The sequence below is a fragment of the Lipotes vexillifer genome, unplaced genomic scaffold (assembly GCF_000442215.2).
Source record: "Lipotes vexillifer unplaced genomic scaffold, Lipotes_vexillifer_v1.1 scaffold1793, whole genome shotgun sequence".
Lineage (NCBI taxonomy): Eukaryota > Metazoa > Chordata > Mammalia > Artiodactyla > Lipotidae > Lipotes > Lipotes vexillifer.
The window spans coordinates 89,903-109,521 of record NW_006791036.1 but is presented as its reverse complement, the minus strand read 5'-3'; the positions used below and the strand labels follow the sequence as shown (position 1 = coordinate 109,521).

At 44.3% G+C, this 19,619-nt stretch overlaps 2 protein-coding genes and 1 pseudogene across 2 annotated transcripts in view; all 3 read left to right on the top strand.

Annotated features, from left to right (window-relative positions):
• LOC103076033 (melanoma-associated antigen B4-like) overlaps positions 1 to 975 on the top strand; it is a 1,171-nt gene extending 196 nt beyond the window's left edge. Inside the window, exon 2 of the mRNA XM_007464181.1 lies at positions 43 to 975. Coding sequence (XP_007464243.1) covers positions 43 to 975 — 933 coding nt within the window. The remainder of the gene's footprint in view (positions 1 to 42) is intronic.
• Positions 976 to 1,693: 718 nt separating this feature from the next.
• LOC103075764 (melanoma-associated antigen B5-like) lies at positions 1,694 to 6,402 on the top strand. The gene is given in 4 exon segments (XM_082931330.1): positions 1,694 to 1,774; positions 5,517 to 5,739; positions 5,742 to 6,313; positions 6,316 to 6,402. Coding segments are annotated over 4 exon segments (963 nt in total).
• A 9,208-nt stretch (positions 6,403 to 15,610) lies between these two features.
• LOC103075482 (melanoma-associated antigen B5 pseudogene) lies at positions 15,611 to 16,664 on the top strand (annotated as a pseudogene).
• Positions 16,665 to 19,619: the final 2,955 nt, after the last annotated feature.

Sequence of the window (19,619 nt, the reverse complement as noted above, 5' to 3'; positions counted from 1 at the left end):
GAGGAGGAGGAGGAGGTGGCAGCGGCGGCGGCGGCAGAAGAGATACAAGATTCGCCCTCCTCCCCCGCTTCTGTTTCTCGGGGTACTCCCCCGAGCTCCCCTGCTGCTGGCACTCGCCAGGAGCCTCAGGGAGCCCCAGCCACTAGCTCTCATGATGCAGGGGTTTCATGCCCAGGATCTGAAGAGGGTGCCCAGAGCCAAGATGAGAAAAGTGAAGGTACCTCCCAGGCAGCACCTTCCATTCACAGCAGTTGCAGAGATCCTCTGAGCAGGAAGTCCACAATGTTCGTGCAGATCCTGATGGAGAAGTACATAACGAAGGAGCCCATCCTGCAGGCAGCACTGCTGAAGACTCTCAACAAGAAGTACAAGAAGCACTTCCCTCAGATCTTCAGGAGAGCCACTGATATCATGGAGGCGGTCTTTGGCCTCGAGCTGAAGGAAGTCGACCCCAGAAGTCACTCCTACGCCTTCATCAGCAAGCTGGCCCTCCCCAGCGAGGGAAGTCCAAGTGATGAGCTCAGGATGCCCACGTCTGGTCTCCTGATGACTGTCCTGGGCGCGATCTTCACGAAGGGCAACCGTGCCACCGAAGAGGAGCTCTGGAAATTCCTCAATGCGTTGGGTTACTATGCTGGGAGGAGGCACTTGATCTTCGGGGAGCCCAGGAGGCTCATCAGCAAAGATTTCGTGCAGCAGAAGTACCTGACGTACCGCCAGGTGCCCAACAGCGATCCTCCGCGCTATGAGTTCCTGTGGGGCCCGAGAGCCCACGCTGAAACCAGCAAGATGAAAGTGCTGGAGTTTTTGGCCAAGATCATTGGTACCGCCCCCAGTGCCTTACCAGATCTGTATGAGGAGGCTCTGAAAGATGAGGAAGAGAGAGCAAGAGTGAGAGCCGCGGCCAGGGCTGCAGCTGTTGCTGAGGGCAGAGCCCCTCCTGGGGACAAGGCCCGAAGCTCCTCCCACATATAGGGGGGGAGGCCGCGGGCAGTTTGTTCACTTTATTTCGGAAGAGAGCAGTCGAGCTCTTAAATAGTGAAGAATAGTATTGTTTGAGGGAACAAAACATATATGTTCTTACAGTTTTAAGTAGTATGGTAGTTTAGGTGCAGTTAGTTTTAATAAAATATATATCTCTTTCTTTTTTCCAAATGAAGAATACATAGTTAAAGATAGATGACTGGTAGATAAGTAGGTAGAGAAATGCTAGATAGATAGATTTATGATAGAGATGTTTAGTATGTTTTCAAATGTTATCACTTCATTGAATGTTTATTTTGCTTCAGAATCGAAGTGTATTAATATCATGGGTGTCATGTTTATTGCTGTTCAGTTTTAAGACTAAGAGTTTGCTATTTGTAAAAAAAACTGAAAAGCCTTCAATATTTTCCTTTTGCTACAGAACAAGGTAACATGGCATTGGAATAGGATTTTTTTGTGGAAACGAGAAAGAATCCCACAAGAAAATATTGGGCATCTCAAAATGGTGATACAAAAGTAAAGGCTGGTTAATTCTTAGTTTGCCTTCTTTTTCTCTTTGCTTGTAAAATTAAATAATATATACCTAGCTTTGCTTAGGTTATTCAAACTGTTTGAAAATTAAATCATGGTAAATAAGACTTCTTGGTCATTCCTTCTTTTTCTCAAATTAATTGACCACCTTCTCTTTGGAAGCCTCTCCAATACTACTATGGTTGGTAAGAAAATGAAGAGCAAGCCACTGCCCATAGAATTTTTAGAGTCTAGCATCAGCTATCATGTAAGGAAGATGGTGAGATACACTCTAAGAAATAAACAAATGAACATTTTTTTTTTAAAGTGAGGGTGTGGAAGAGGAGGTTCCAAATGAGAGCAAGCAAGTGTAAGTTACCTGATGAAGGCAGCGTTGGGTCTTGGGAAACTTCTAGTCCCTCGACAGGAAGTAATTAACAGTCAGGATGCATGGTGGGCTAGATGAAGCTGTGGGAGTGATGGAAAGGGCCACTCAGATGGTGTTTCTCAGAGTTGAGAGACTAAACCTGGAATGGAAAACATTTTTGCAGTTAACTTTGGGATGTGGAAAAACCAGAGAGAATCCCCACCTAGGGAATGGAAGGGGTCCTATGCACTTGCCCCAGGGCAAGTGAACACTCAAACTAGGTGCTTTAGGCATGAGCTGTCCAGAGAGTTTCTGAGAAATAAAGGTGATACTCATTGAAATGAGATGCCAAGAAGCCACTGGACTGTCTCTCTTTTTGTGGGATGCGATTGCCAGAGCTCGCTCCATTAAAAGGGCATTTTAATTAGGTTATTTTGACTGTAATTTGGCAAACTCTAAGGGAGGGCTCAAATTTTAGTGGCGGGCTTCCCTGGTGGCGCAGTGGTTGAGAATCTGCCTGCCAATGCAGACGACACAGGTTCGAGCCCTGGTCTGGGAAGATCCCACGTGCCATGGAGCAACTGGGCCCGTGAGCCACAATTACTGAGCCTGCGCGTCTGGAGCCTGTGCTCCGCAACAACAGAGGCCGCGATAGTGAGAGGCCTGCGCACCGCGATGAAGAGTGACCCCCACTTGCCACAACTAGAGAAAGCCCATGCACAGAAATGAAGACCCAACACAGCCATAAATAAATAAATAAATAAATACATTGTGTATTAAAAAAAAAAAAAAAAAAAATTTTAGTGGCAATGGTATGAATGAAATTAGGGGTGGTTTGGATGAAAAGGCATCTGGGAGGGAAGTTGCTGGTCCTTGAGACAAATGAACTCCTAGTTGTATCCATCTGGAGAAGATGACCCCATACCAATATTAAAACAAATGCTCTAATAGGGAAATACTACTTAGTCTTACTCGCTTGGCATTTTGGCTGATGCGGATTTCTATATTGTTTGGAGTTGCATATTCTCTAATGTAGGCTGGAAATAAAATTCTGTGAAGGAAGTTTGTTATCATTTGGGGTCAAAATCATCTTAGTAATAACTGCCATTCATTGAAAGTACCAAACTTTGTCTCAAACTGCCAGGTGGTTTACATACATATGCACGCCTGTGGTCCTACACTATGAACTTTTTCAAACTCACTTTGCAGATAAAGAAGTTGGAATATTCTCAAATTCAAGGCTGGTAAGTGACAGCTGGACTGAACCCTGGCTCTGAATCCCTCTAGAGCCCGCACTGTGCCACTCCTCCCAGGCTGAGGCCGACCTTGGGTCACTTCATTTTTCTGCTCACTAGTCCAAAATGTATTTCAGGTGTTAAAAAGCAGGACTTCATACCCCAAACATGGTTTTGGAATAAAAAGCTCCAGGAATAAGTAATAAAAATATGAAAATAAAAGTGAGGTACAAATAAAGAAAGAAAGAGATAGCATTTGGTGACAATATAACTATCTATGAAGGAAATGTCAGTAAACCTCAAAAGGTCAGGGGCTCACAAAATCATTTAATTCAGCCCTTTCCCTGTACAAAGTAAATCTATTAGAATTGAGGTTATATAAGGCTATATCTGGCCAGTGAACAGAAGGAAGAGATCAGCGTGTTTTCTCGGATAGCACAACACCTGTGCTGGAGCCCTTGCTTGGCTGCAGCTTCCCATCTCACATCACTCCTGGGGCTCAACCTTTTCCTGCAAGATTTGTTGTAGGGAGATCAATTAAGAGTTTTCAAGGATGTGGCATTTCCCAAGAAGACTTTTACAGAAGAGATAGGAGTCAAGGTGAAGACTTGATGAATGAGGACTGAGGAGACAAAAACCACATAATAACTGATGTAACAGAGAGACTGGCCTGTGTCTGCTCTCAGACTTAGAAGGCCAAGGCAGGGCTGCCAGGCTGGGCATCCCCTCACTTATTTTCAGGGTTTAGAGGAACATATGAGCTTTGGTCTAAATGGGTGACTTTAAGTTGAAAGAAAGAGGAAACTTAGGGCCCTTCAGAAGTCAAGGTGAGGAACCTGAATGAGGACTGAGGGCACACCCCTACCCTGAACAGAGAGAGCCCCAAGGAGCCTATAGCCTGATGTCAACCCTGGAAGGGCACAGGTAGTAGCAGCCTCATGTGGCCTTCCCAGACTTTGCCTCTCTGGCACCTCAGGAAATGAGGATTTTAGTCTGAGGAGAGGGTCCTTAGGTAAACGAAGGAAGGAATCCCAAGCCCTGCCCGGAGTCAAGGTGAGAATCCCGAGTGAGGACTTAAGGAAACCTCTGCCTTTAGACTGTGAGAGAACCCCACAGAACCATGCCCTTCCTGGTATCCCTGGGATACCTGGGCTTTGTTGACATGATGTGACATATTTCCTCCTATGGTGTCACAAGGGGGTGAGGGACATGGTCCAAGGGGTACGGCCTAGGGCCAGCAGTGGGATGATTTCCAGGTTTTTCGAGAGACCAGGTGAATACCCTGAGGACTAAGGGAACCACATACCCCATAACCATAGAATTCATTCCTTACTCTCAGCCTCAGAAGACGAAGGACAGGTAGGGTCAGATGACGAGAATCTCACTTTCTCCTAGGGGTTTCAGGGTGGTGCTGGCCTTAGTATAAGGGGCAGGCCTAAGGGCAAGGGAGGGTGGAATTCCAGGCCATGACAGAGGTCAAAGCAAGGACTGAGGGATCATCTACCACTAAATAGAAGTGATAAGGAATCCAGCCCTGCTCCTTGTTACAGCCCTTGAGGATCCAGGGCAGGGCTATCAAGCTGAAGCTCTACCAACACTTATTTATATCAGGTCTATGGGAAGTGAAATCCTTAGTTTGAAGGTGTAGCCACCATTCAATGAAAGGGGTGGGGATATCAGGCCCTATATGTAGCCAAATTAAGGACCCTTAATGAGGACTGAGGACTCCAGAGGCCAGGACAGAAAACTCCCCACTGAGCAGTCAGTACTGGGGGCACTCCCCACTGCTCCCCACTGAGCAGTCAGTACTGGGGGCACCTGGACAGGGTTGATAAGCTGAGGACCCCCTTCATTTCTTTCTCATAGATCCCAGGGAGGTTTGTGATGTCAACCTCAGAACAGCAAAGGGAATGGGTCCCATGACCTGCCACCAGTTGAATGACGGTCTTGAATGTGACATAAGAGACTCCTCAGTGTAGAAGACCACCAGCCCCTGCTGTTGCCCCAGCATGCCTGAGGCAGGGGTGGCAGGATGCAGCCTAAAGATCATTCTAATTTCCTTCAACAGGTTTCCCAAGGGACAGGCTGATTAGGAGAACAGGAGCCCTATGGGTTTTTAGAGCAGTGCCCTCAAGGAAAACTACAAATGTAGCCTTCCTTATAACCAAGGTGGTATTTCCCTGCTGAAGCTGCACACTCTCTCAACCTTCCTCATGCAGTGGACCCTTATCCCCTGCTCTTCTACTCACACTCCTGACCATTGTCCCTGAGCACAGTCATCATGCCTTGGGGTCAGAAGAGTAAGCTCCGCACCGGTGAGAAACGTCACCAGGCCCAAGATGACTCCCAGAGTCACAGGAGAGTTCAGGCCACTGCAGTAATAGAAGAACCCCCCTCTTCCTCTTCTCCTGTTTTGGAAGATAATCCCCAGAGTTCAAAATAGCACTTCTCAGGGGTCTTCAAAAGCCCCATCTACTACCATCACTTCTTCAAGTACTTTTGACACAAGATCTAATGAAGATGATAACAGTCAAGATGAGGAACAGCCATGTTCCTCTGATGTCTCACCTTCTACTGAGAGCACATACAGTGATACTCTAACTAGTCAGATGGATTTGTTGGAGCAGCTCCTTCTGTACAAATATAAATGAAGCAGCCCATTATGAAGGAAGACATGCTGAAGACTGTCAACCAAAAGTATCAAGACAGATTTGCTGAGATTCTCAAGAAAGCCTCTGAATGCATTGAGGCTGTCTTTGTAGTTGACTTGAAGGAAGTCGACTCAAGCATCCACTCATATGACCTTGTCAGCAAACTGAAACTCCCCAACAATGGGAGGGGGCGTGCTGGTAGGGGGTTACCTAAGACCAGTCTCTTGATGACAGTCTTGGGTGTGATCTTCATGAACGGCAACTGTGCCACTGAGGAAGGCACCTGGAAATTCCTGAATATGATGCAAGTATATGCTGGGAGGAAGCACTTCATCTATAGGGAGCCCAGGAAGCTCATCACCAAAGATTTAGTGAGACTGAAGTACCTGGAGTACCGCCAGGTGTCCAACAGTGATCTGTGCTATGAGTTCCTGTGGGGCCCAAAAGCCCATACTGAAACCAGCAAAATGAAAATCTTGGAATTTTTGGCAAAGGTCAGCGATATGGTTCCCAGTGCCTTCTCATCACGATATGAAGAAGCTTTTCAAGATGAGGAAGAGAGAAATGGAGCCAAAACTGCAGCCAGGCCTGGAAATACTGTCACTTCCAGGCATGTTCCATGGCCACGTCCTGCAGCTTCTCCCACCCTTACTGAAGTCTGAGACTTTTTAAAAATCATCCAGATAAGAAAATTTGACATCACAATAGGGATTTTTGTTGAAATGGGAAAGAATCCCACAATAAAACTGTTGGGATAATGGAATGAAAAAATAAAAAATAATTAAAAAGAAAACATGATAAACCTTGATTTTTCTTAATCCTTTCAGTCTTCTGTTTTGTAAAACTAAATGATTTATACCTCAATATGCTTAACTTATTAAAGAATGTAGGAGGTATTAAATCTTAACAAGTTAGACCTCTTACTCACTTTCTTTTTTATTTCCCAAACGTCAGTTGAGCATCTACTCTTTAAAAGGCTCTGTGCTAGTAGTACTGGCAATGCTAAGATAAAGACCCAGCCTATGCCCATACAACTTTAGAAGCAAGGAGCTGCAGTCATACAAGATGTTGAGATGCCCTCTATGACTTACGGGAAAGTAAAAGGATAATCCAGAAAGAAATCTCTACCTGGGGCAGTGTATTGACTTGTTAGGGCTTCCACAACAAAATACCACAGAATGGGTGGCTTAAACAACCGAAATTTATTTTCTCACAGTTCTGGAGGCTGGAAGTCCAAGATGAGGGTTGGTTTCCTCTGAGGCCTCTCTCCTCATCTGGCAGATGGCCACCCTCTTCACTTGGCTGTCCCTTTGTGTGCATATATCCCTGGTCTCTCCTTTTGTGTCCTAATCTCTTCTTATAAAGACACCAGTCAGATTGGGTTATGGCCCACCTTAATGGCCTCATTTTAATTTAACCAGCTCTTTTAAAGACCTTATCTCCAACTACAGTCACATTCTGAGGTACTGGGGTTTATGCCTTCAACATGAATTTTTTGGGGGACACAATTCAGCCGCTAACAGACAGAAATCTAAGGTGTCTTTGCTCTTATCTCAATGCAGGAGAACACAGTGCAGAGACAGGTATTCTATACACATTGTCTCCAGGGAGTTTCTGAGAAATAAGGGTTAACTGCCTTGAGGTATGTCAGGGAGGAGGAAATTCCCCCACTACCCCTTTGAGTTCTTGTGGTTAGACTAATAAAGTTGGCACAAGACAGATTAACAGGAGAAGAAAGAAACTGTAATTCATGTGCATGGAAGTGTCATAGAAATGGGACCTAAGAAGTAGCCAAAGCAGGCAGCTTTTATACTTTTTAGACAAAGAAACAATAAACTTGTGAGGAATGGACAGGACAAATAAACTTACATTTTGGATAATTCCTTCAATTAGTAAGGAATCTAAACAGAATTTGGGCTTGGGGTAGTAAATTAAAGAAGTAACAAGGTTTGTTTATACAGGCTTCTCTGCCTGAATTCCCTATTTCTGGCTATAAGGGTATCCTTCTACCTCCAGATGCAGGGAGTGCATCTTTCACATGAGAGATTTATTTCCTGCTTTCAGGGAGTCCGAAAGGAGGGTCGGAGTGCCCCTCCTGCACTGGCTGTTTCTTAAATAACTTTAATTCAAAATAATCAATATGCCATTGTGGTATATTTGGGGGCAACCTGCCCTAAGCCTTAACAGTTCCCTCCTCTGAAACTTCCCTGGAAGTTTCACATATTAAGAGCTGAACTGGTCACTGTGGAGACAGAGAATGGGTTAGTAGAGTCCTCCATTTCATTGAACCAGTTTCTTAGTTCTGAGAACAGTTCAGTTCAGTTAAATTGTTGTATCTCATTTCAGGAGGCAATGATGCAGATGGGCTCCCAAAGCTAGGTCTATGGTGCAAGCAATATCAGGTATTTAATAAGAGGCATTTCTATGGAAACAAAAGAAAAACAAAGGTTAATGATTGGAGCTGGTTATAAACCAGTTTCTGAGCCCAGGGGGCAGTCAGTCAAGAAGATTTCTACTACTGAGCCTGCGCGTCTGGAGCCTGTGCTCTGCAACAAGAGAGGCCGCGACAGTGAGAGTCCCGCGCACCGCGATGAAGAGTGGCCCCCACTTGCCACAACTAGAGAAAGCCCTCGCACAGAAACGAAGACCCAACACAGCCAAAAATAAATAAATAAATAAATTTAAAAAAAAAAAAAAAAAAGAAATCACCACCACAAAATATGCTTTAAAAAAAAAAAAAAAAAAAGAAGATTTCTAGGTGTCAGGTTCGAAGCATCTATTGCAGTTTGAAATGTCTCTGATGATGTCACTGAGTGTCCAGGTTAACTTTCTGAGCAGCTCATACAGCAACTGGCATGAAGATTGTTTAAATATGAGCTGTTGTGCCAATTTCTCTGACATTTATATCAAGTCGTCTAGCTTCAGTGTGCAGGGCTTCAGGAAAAGAACAGTTTTAGGTCTCAATGATTCAAGTCAAAAGGATGGGAGAGGGGAGCAGGTCAAGTTGGCAGAGGAGTAGGACATAGAGCTCACCTTCTCCCCACAGATACATCAAAATAATGAGAGAAAATAGGAAATGTTAGAGAGTTGCAGCCAGATATTGGAGGAAACTAGAAAAATTCAGGATCCAGTCCAGTTTACAGGTAAATGACAAAACTTCAAGGAAAAGTAATAGCACTAGAACCTAATATCCACAAGTGTGTAGTATAGTTTCTATTGAAACAATTTTTCTCTCTAAAATCTCCCTCTTCTCTACCAAAGAAAGCAAAATTAAGACTAATCTGTTTGAAAAATAAGTCTAGATTCAATAAACTTGGCCTGATTATTTATGTTAAGTCCAGCAAGAATAGCAATTGGCCATATAGGCTCTTTTAAATCTGCTTTGCTGGAAGTTTTCATAAGGAGTCTCCAGAGTGAAATTTTAATAGCTTCTCAAGGCCAGGAAGCCACACCAAAGACTTGTCGTCAGAGTTCCTTTTATACCTAGAGATTTGGGTGAATTCCTCTCTTCTTGAAGTCCCCCAAATATCCTGAGGCTCCTGTGCCTGTCAGGAAGTGGCCTTCCTTATTCACCTGGTAAGGCTGCTGGGAAGCTGCTGGGAACTCTGTCAGCAAGGTCCTAGGCTGTTTTTTCAAGGGGCTTTATGGTTCCCTAAAGTCGACCTTAGTTCCTTCAAGCTATCTGGTCATATCTGAGTGTACATGTATCTCTGTCAAATATGGCATTCCAATCAAAGTCTTGGTAATATAACCAATGTTTCCAATTGTGTCCTGCTATAAGAACAGATTCTTATTCAATTATGCATATAACTATTTTGCCAAGAAAATAAGAATACTCACTGAGACTTTCTGAATTCTGGAGTGATCAGGTAGGGACAAAAAGATAAATGTTTAAATTCTATTTACAAAGGTGTAATTTATCAAACTGCTGTAAGTGTTAAAAAATTTCCTTATATCTGGAAAATGAAAGATTTTTAAAAATCAGTAATATTTCAGACAAAAAAATCATGAAAATTATAATCATATTCATCAGTTCATTCGGTCCCATGTTAACTCTTGTTCTGCTTGAGTCCAGTTTTTCCATTAGTTCTACCGATCTGCCCTGAAGACTGTGGGTGACAGGGACAGTGATAATTTCAAGAAGTTTGCAAGGTTTTTGTTAAGGCTTGCATGATTTGCCCAGGGAAATCTGTGCCTTGATCACTGGATATTTTAAAAGGTACACCCCAAGTGGAGAACACATTTTCTAAACAGTTTATTTGCCACTGTGAGAGAATCAGATTTGCAGCAAGGGAAGGCTTCAACCCATCCAGAAAATATACATACAGTAACAAGAATTTTTTTTTTTTTTTCTGGTACGCGGGCCTCTCACGGATGTGGTCACTCCCGTTGCGAAGCACAGGCTCCAGACGCGCAGGCTCAGCGGCCATGGCTCATGGGCGCAGCCGCTCTGCGGCATGGGGGTTCTTCCCGGACCGGGACATGAAACCGTGTCCCCTGCATTGGCAGGCGGACTCTCAACCGCTGCGCCAACCAGGGAAGCCCAATAACAAGAATATTTTGATGATTCATACTAAGTGGCAAATAAATGAAGTCCAGTTGCAGGTGTTCAAAGGGTCCAGCGAAAGGAGGTCTTCAGGCCTCTGAGGACAAAAATCTTTTTTTTTTTTTTTTTTTTTTTCTTCCCAGGGTTATGGACCTGACAGGTCAGACACTGCTGGTAAACTTTTTGCACAATTTTATAGAAATCTTCCTACCAATGTCTATTTATAATTTGAGTTATCTTAAATGGGGGGGGGTTTTGCCAGAAGGCTGGGAGGAACCAAGGGGCCATCTTGGGTTTCTCATAGCCCCAGCTATTTATTTTATAGCTATTGTTTACCCACTTAATTTCTCCAATTAAGGGGCAGACTGCTGCTATGTTAAACGGACATCAGGATGGCAAAAGTCTGGCGATTAAGGGTCAATTTTTTGGCAGAAGCAAAATGGACTTTATCCACACGTGCCACAATCTTTACAGATTCTATTTTTGTTGCTGCCTGTGCATAAAAGTCAGCTTCAGTGTTTCCCTGATACTTGGGTTTAGTCCTTTTAGTGTGAGCTTCAATTTTGGTGACAGACAACATTTTATGCCAGGACATATAAGACTTCCAGTAGTTTCACATAATTTCTGGAACACTTATAATACATACCTATACAGACACAACATAAAAAAGGCTTAAAGTTCGTTACTTCTTATTTGACAATGCTTCCCATGTAATTTAACATAACAAATACTCCTAATTAGTTTAATATCTCTCTTTTTATAAGGAAAGAGAACAAATCTTTGAGATATTTCATGGGCCCTCTGAAATAACTCATATCTCAAAGTTAGTTCTAAGTCAAAAAGACTTCATATAGAATTTGATTTGGGGGAAACTTGTCAAAAATATCAAAGAGGCTTTAAAACACTTAGTCAAATAGGTCACTGTGAAACAATGCTTATTCATCCATTTAACCAAAGTAACAGTTAAAGACTTCACAGGCAAATATAGAAGGGTATATGGTTCTGAGCAAAATTTCACTCTTTTAACACCCAGAGGACTAGGTTTACTTAAGCAATCAAAGACCTGATAAAGATAAGACAAGACACTGTATATATTTTTTGGTCAGATTCCTTCAAGGTAAAGAAAAAAACTTTCATAATCTCTTCTTATCAAGAGCAGACCAATAGAAAAACTAGCTACACAAATATTTTCTCCTGCTAACCTAAATTTAGAGAGAAAACAAGCGACTTTCACTACTTTCCCTTCCATCAGACCTTGAAGGCAGCAATCTGGGAGGCTGACATGGCAAGAAATTTTACCTTCTGCGGCCTTTATCACATGTCCCAGGATCTCTCAGCTGCAGCAGCCTCAGGATGGGAAGCCTCCTGCCTGGCTTGCCAACTGTCAGGGAGGGGGAAATTTACCCCTCTACACCACTTGAGTTCTTGTGGTTGGACTAATAACAAAATTGACACAAGACAGATTAACAGGAGAAAAAGAAACAAATTGTAATTCATGCACATGGAGGTTTCTTAGAAATGGGACCTAAGAAGTGGCCAAAAAAGGGCAGCTTTTATATTTTTAGATGAAAAAACAATAAAGTTTTGAGGAATGGACAGGACAAATAAACTTGCATTTTGAGTGCTCAATCAGTGAAGAATATAAACAGAATTTGGGCTTGGGGTAGTAAATTAAAGAAGTAACAAGGTTTGTTTATATAGACTTCTCTGCCTGAATTCCCTATTTCTGGCTATAAGGGTATCCTTCTACCTCCAGATGCAGAGAGTGCATCTTTCACATGAGAGATTTCCTGCTTTCAGAGAGACATAAAGGAGGGTCAGACTGTCCCTCCTACGTTGGCCATTTCTTCAGTAACCGTAATATAAGGTAATCAATATGCCTTTGTGGCACATTTTGGGGCAGCCTGCCTTGAGCCCCAATGGGTGAGACGCACAGGAGCCACTCTGTTGACACTTTCTGCCTTGAACTGGTAGAGCCAGATCCCAATGCACTAGAAGAGCATTTTAGTTAGGTTATCTTGAGTATAATTTGGCAAATTCTAAGAGAGGGCTAGATTTTGGTGGGGAAGAAACAAAAATAAAAATGGACGTGGTTTAGATAGAAGGGCAGCTGGAAAAGACTGAAAGAGTCAGTGCGTAACAAAATTCTAGCAACTTTGAGTTGCATCCAGGTGGGGGGAAAAACACCTCCACACTAAAATTAAATAATAAATGCTCCAATGCGGACAAGATACTTAATTTTACTTGCTAAGGCAAATTTTTGACTGATTTGGTAGTGTTTTGTCTGAGAGCATTGCATTTTCTCTGACATATGCTGGATTTAAGAAAACATTCCTACATAGGAGGGTGATATTGTCTAGGTAAAAATAGTAACTGCCATTCATGAAACACCCAATATTTGCTAGTCATTTTGATGGGTGCTTTATACACAATATATACATCCCCACAGTCATACAAGATAGGGTTTATCAAACTCAGTTGGCAAATGAAGAACTTGCAATATTCTCATGTTCACAAGGTTGTGACACAGCTAGACTAGACTCCTGTTCTAAATTTCTGTAGGGCACACACTGTTCCACCACTCCCACCCTGAAGCTGACCTTGCGTATCGTTATTCACTTTTCTTCTCACTACTCCATAGTATATCTCAGGTGACTGAGAAAAAAAAAAAAGTTTGTGCCCAAAGTACTGGATTGGAATACATAGCCAGGGCGATAAGAAAACCAAAATAAATGAAGGATATGAATAATGAAAGGAAGGATATACTATCTGGTAACAATGTGATCATCTATATATGCAATGTCAGTTAACCTTGAAACATGGGGTCTCACAAAATTATCAGGCTCAGCCCATTTCCTGTAGTACGTAAGTCTTGCAGAACAGAAGTTACATTAGAAGCCAAGTTTGGGTGGTAGAGGAGAAATAATCAACATGTTTTGTTTTCTCTCTGAAAGCTCACCTCCTATGTGAGTCCTCTACCTTGCTCTTGAGCTTCCCCATCTCACATCTTTCCTGAGACACAGACCCATTGTCCGTAAGATTTACAGTGGAGAGAGTACTCAGAAGTTTGCAGGGATGTGGCACTTCCCAGGAAACCATTCATTAAAGAGACAGGAGCTGAGACGAGGACCTAAATGAACAATGACTGAGGAGAACACCACCCAGTAGTGTAGGGAGTCTTGCAGAGACTTTCCCTAGCCTGATCTTAGACCTATGCCATCAGGCAGCCTCCTGCGAGGAAGTTCGCAAGGAGGTGAGGACCCTGTAGTAAGGGCAGTGGCAGAGGGAAGCTCCCAAGGGTCTGAAAGGAGTATAATTGAGAATCCTGAGTGAAACTGAGGGTGCCCTCCACCCCAGAACAGAGGGGGCGCCAGAGATCGAGGCCCTGTCGGTGGTGAGGTGAGGGGTAGCGCTCACTTCCTCCTAGGGAGCCTGAGGAAGGTGAGAGACTGCCTCCTGCGGCGAGCAGCCTCAGGAGTGAGGACTTCCAGGTTCTAGCAGGAACCGAGTCGAGGTGAGGAGCCTGTATGGCTAGTGGGAGACATCCCCCACCCCCTGCCTCCCCTCCAAACCTTCGCCCCTCTTCTAAGTCCTGGGAGGCCTTGTGCAGCACAGTCAGGCTGAGATTTTCGCCCAGAGGCTCTCAGGGCGGTGAGGGCCTTGGGTTACACGGGCAGCCCCAGTTCAGCACACGGAGGAGAAGACGCTAGCGAGAGTCTGGGTGGGGGAACTTAGGCGGAAAGTCCCAATGAGGCCCTGCTTGCCACTCTCAGAGGACCCAAGCATGGCAGTCAGGTGGAAGGAAGCCTTCCTTTCCTATTTGATAGATCAGGAAGCTGAGGGCCTTGCCCTGAAGGATTTCAAAGACAGAACTCTGAGTGAGGTCTGAGGAGACCTCAACCCCAGAAGAGTGAAGTGGCACAGAACTTGTGGCTTCCGTCAAGCCTGGGAAGCCCCACGCAGGGCTATCAGGCTTACTTGTGAGAGGAGGGTCTCAGATGTGAGGGCGCTGGTTTGAGGGGAGCGGCCTCAAGTTAGCAGAGGAAAGCATCCCAAGTGCGGCCAGGAGTCAGGATAAGGACCCTATGTGAGGACTGAGGGAATTCCCGCCCTGCTGGCAGCCTGGGGTGTCTGTTCAACTGGTGATGTGATGACTGACACTCATTTTCTCCTATGGTGTCAGAGGGAGGGCAGGGTGGGGGGATGGAGGGAGGCAGGGAAGTGGGGGGGATGGGGGAGGCCGGGGGTGGGAGGTGGGAGGCAGGAAGGCTGAGGGTGGTGGGGAGGCAGGATGTGGGGGGGGGGGTGAGAGATTTTGTTTATAAGGGATAGTTTATCCCCCACAGTAGGAGGATTTCCAGATCTTTCCAGTAGTTTAGTTGTCTGGGGGGAACACCCACAACTAGGGTATAAGAGAATCCATCCCCTATTCTCAGCCTTGGAGACCACTGGCAACTGGGGGAACCCTCATATCCTCCTGGGGTGGGGTGTGTCTCAGGAGACGCTGGCAGGAAGAGAGAAGTCCCAGACTATGCCAAGGGTCAAAGGAAGGCAAAGACTGAAGGGATCACCAATCATTGAATAGATAACAAAAAACCTAGACCCCACCTCTGCATTCAGAACTTGAAGGTTCAGGGCAGGGCTGTCAAGCTGAGGATCACCCTCACTTATTTACATCAAATGTAAGAGAGAAGAGTATAAGGTTAGTATGAATTGCAACCACCAGTCAGCAGAGGGGGGGTGTACCAGGTACTACCTAGAGAACAGGTGAGTATCCTGAATGACAACTGAGCACCCAAGCAGCCCATGACAGAGAGGGCTCCACAGAGCTCTCAGTTGGGTGCCCCCTGACAGAGAGAGGGGATAAGGAACCCCTTTACTTCCTCCTCTGGGGTCTCAGGGAAGTGTTGGATTTGGTTTGAGGTGTCAACTTCAAAGCACCAGAATAGAGGGGGCCCTGGACCTGCCAACAGTTGACATGATGATCCTGACTGTAAACTGAGAAGACTGTCACATCCCACAACAGAGGCTTCCGACTGGCAGCCCCTGCTGTTATCCCAGTATACCCCAGGCAGGGCTGGCAGGCTGCAGTCTAAGGTTCTAACATCCTCCACAGGGTTCTCAGGGGACAGGCTGATCAAAACAGAAGCCTTGAGGGGGCCTAGAGCAGTGCCCTCAAGGACCCTGCAGAGGTGGCCTTGGTTAAAGCCAGGGAGGAATCTCCCCGCTGAAGGTGCTCATAGCATCTAATTCTCCTTCCTCCAGGTGTCCACATCTTCTGACCTCCTGTCTATACTCCTTCCTGCTGTCCTTGACCATGCCTCAGAGTCAGAAGAGTAAGGTCCATGCTGGTGATAAACGCCACCAGGCCGGAGGTGAGACCGAGTTGTGGGGGTGCCCAGGCCATAGCAGCAGCAGAAGAGGAGTCCACTACCACCTCCTCTCCTCAGTGTGGAGGCATTACCCAAAGTCTGCCTGCTGCTGGGTCATGTAGCACCGCCCAGGAGCCTCAAAGAGCACCAACTACCACCACTACTTCTGCAGGCAATTCTTACACGAGATCTGATGAAGCTTCCAACGGCCAACATGAGGATAGGGTAAGCGCCTATGAGGTTCCACCCTTCACTGAGAGCTCAGGAACTGACTTTTTAACCAGGAAAGCTGGGTTACTGGAGCAGCAGTTCCTTCTGTACAAGTATAAAATGAAACAGCCCATTATGAAGGAAGATATGCTGAAGACTGTCCACCAAAGCTACCATGACCGATTTGCTGAGATTCTCAAGAGAGCCTCTGAGCACACTGAGATAGTCTTTGCAGTAGATGTGAAGGAAGTCGACTCAACCAGTCACTGCTATGATACTGTCAGCAAATTGAAACTTCCCAACAATGGGAGGGTGCGTGGTGGAAGGGGGTTACCCAAGACCGGTCTCCTGATGAATCTCCTGGGTATGATCGTCATGAAGGGCAACTGTGCCACTGAGGGAGACATCTGGAAATTCCTGAGTATGATGCGAGTGTATGCTGGAAGGAAACATTTCATCTATGGGGAGCCCAGGTAGCTCATGACCAAAGATTTAGTGAGGCTGAAGTACCTGGAGTACCGTCAGGTGCCCAACAGCGATCCTCCGTGCTATGAGTTCCTGTGGGGCCCGAGAGCCCGCGCTGAAACCAGCAAGATGAAAGTCCTGGAATTTTTGGCCAAGGTCAATGATACAGTTCCCAGTGCCTTTCCATCTTATTACGAAGAAGCTTTGCGAGATGAAGAAGAGAAAGCCAGAGCCATGGATGCAGCCAGGGCTGACACTACTGCCAGTCAGTGCACCTTCCAGGGCCATGCCCAGCAATATCTTCCCACCCCTGTTGAAGTCTGAGGTCTTTTATCCCCCAGACAAGAAAATATAACATCACAATAGGGATTATGTTCTTGGAAATGTGAAAGAATCCCACAGTAAAACAGTTAGGATAATGGAATAGAAAAAAAAGTAAAACATGATCAATCTTAGTTTTCCTTGTTCCTTTTAATCTTTAGCTTTGTAAAAATAATTGGTTTATACTCTGAGTTTCTTAGCTTCTCCAAGAAAGTAAGAGAAATTAAATCTTAATAAATTATACCTTGTGTTTACTGGCTCTTTTATTCACCAAAAGTTGAGTATCTGCTCTTTGGAAGGTTCAGTGTTAGTACTGGGGATGCTAAGAAAATCCAGCCTCTACTCATAGAATTTTAGAGCCTGTGAGTTGCACTCATATGAGTAAGATACTGGAATATTCTCTATGACCTATAGGTAAAGTAAAAAGAATGGGTGAGGAGAGGGTGTTCCTTACGATAGCAGTTAAGTGTAAATTTCCTGAGCAAGGCAGTTTGGGACTTTAGGAAACTACAAGTCCTCAGTGGAATGTAATTTTCATTTCCATTGTGTGGTGGGCTAGTTGAGGTCCTGGAAGTGGTGAGTAGAGGCCAAACCCTCCAACAGTATGCTTCAGAGTTGACAGAAAAAACCCTCTATTAGTCTGCTCAGGTTGCTATAACAATACCACAGACTGGGTGGCTTAAACAACAGCCATTTATTTTTCACAGCTATGGAAGTTGGGAAGTTCACAATCAATGTGCCAGTGGGTTCCATTCCTTGTGAGAGCTCTCTTCCTGGCTTGCAGACAGCAACCTTCTCTCTGTCCTCACATGGTGGAGAGAGTGAGTTCTGGTCTCTCTTGCTCTTCTTCTAGGACCACTAATTGCATCATGGGTGCCCCGTCCTCATGACTTCATCTAAACCTAATTACTTCCCCAAGATTTCACCTCCAAATACCATCGTATGGAGGCAGGGTGTGGGGGCGGTGGTTAGGGCTTCAACATATGAATTTTGCGAGGACACAAACATTCGGTCTATAATGGAAAACTGCTGCTACAAGTTACTTTGGGATTGTGGGTAAACTATAGAAAAATCTCCACCTGGGGCAGGAAAGGAAGGTGTCCTTTGCTCGTTCTAGCACAGATTGTGCAAACTAGGTGCTCTACACACATCGTCTCCAGGGAGTTTCTGAAAAATAACGGGTATGTCCCCTTAGGTGAGATGCCAAGAAACCACTGTGCTGGGACTCTTTGCCCCAAACTGGGAGAGCTAGAGTCTGCTCCACTATAAAGGCATTTTAATTAGGTTATCTTGAGTATAGTTTGGAAAACTCTCAAGTGAGGGATAACTTTTAGACGAGGGTGTAATGAATGAAAACAGAGGTGGTTTGGATGGAAGGGCACCTGGAAGGGATGGTAGGACTTGTTCTTTGACACCAATCTAGGAGCTTGAGCTGCATCCAGCTGGGGAAAACAACTCCACACCTGAATTAAATGATAAATACTCTAATCGGGAACGTTAGTTTCACCAACTAGAGAGAATTTTTGGTCGATTCAGTGTTCTTTTTCTAAGAATATTGTATATTCTTTGAAATTTTCTGGATTAAAAAAAAATTCCAAGGGAGGTGAATTTTGATCATCTGAGATCAAAATAATATTAATAACTCGGCTATTCTTTAAACAGTGGGTGATATTTGCTAGTCCTCTTGCCATGTGGTATATATAGTACATACATTGCAACAGTCTTATAAGATAGGGCTTACCAAACTTGGCAGATGAAGAACTCACAGTTTTTTCAAGTTCACAAGACTGGTTATTAGCAGAGCTGGGAATAGACCCCTGGTCTGAATTTGTCTAGAGGCCACACTGTTACACTCCTCCCAGCCTGAGGCAGACCTGTCTCTTAATTCACTTTTCTTTGCACTATTCCAAAATATCTCAAGCAATAAAAAGGCACTTGTAGCCAAAGTGCTAAAAGCAGGCCTACTGAAGGGAAGAGTAAACATGAGAATAAATCAATATTTGGGGATTGTCCCTGGGTTTCATTTTCCTAGGATCTTACTGAGAGCTAACTGTCTAGAAGCTGGTATTTTGTCCAGCTCCAGTTCTTTCTACCATTACAGCAGCCTTCTCCCAGGACTTCCCCAGTGTGTCCTTCTTCCAACTCTGGAACCTGACCTGCTGACCAGCTCTTCTCTGTGGCTCCTCTAAGGGCTACACTCTGCTCTCAGTGGAGCAGACAGCCCCTACCCCTTGCTGTCTCCCTGACTTAGCGCATCCCAACTCCCTGGAGATCACTTCCTTCACCATGGATGTGTATCATCTTTATTTTCCTGTTTATGTGGTAATTTGGAGATTTTCATTTCTTTTTCTCATTGTCTCTCTGTATCTCTGTCTCTTTGTCTCTCTTTTCATTACTTTTCAAATGTCGTCTCTATTAATAGATGGTTTAAATAGCTTCTGAGTATAAGTTTATGAATCACTTGTTTATACATTTACTGCTGTGTATCAAGTTTGCAAGTTTTTATATTTTGTGAATCAAATTGGGAAACATTCACTCTTATTTTTGATCTAGAATAGGGTAACATGGCATTGGAATAGGTGTTACTTTAGAAAAGTGAAATAAGTCAGTAGTAAAATTGTTGGCATCAAGAAATAGAGCAAAATAAAGTAAAAGATTATCAATTCATCTCTTCCTTATCTTCTTTAGTCTGTTATTCAGTAAAAATTAAATGACACATACCTGGATTTGTTTAGCTTACTTAAGAATTTAGGAGAAATTAAATCTTAATAAATTAGATAATAAGCTCCCCGGCTCATTTATTCCCTTAACATTAATTGGGTATGTGCTCTTTGGAATACATTGTGTTATTTCTGGGGATGCTAGGATCTTTGTGTCTAGCAGCAGTAATCTTACAAGGAAGATGGTAAGATACATGGTAAACCAGAGAGACAATTAAAAAGAGTGAGGGAGTTGAAG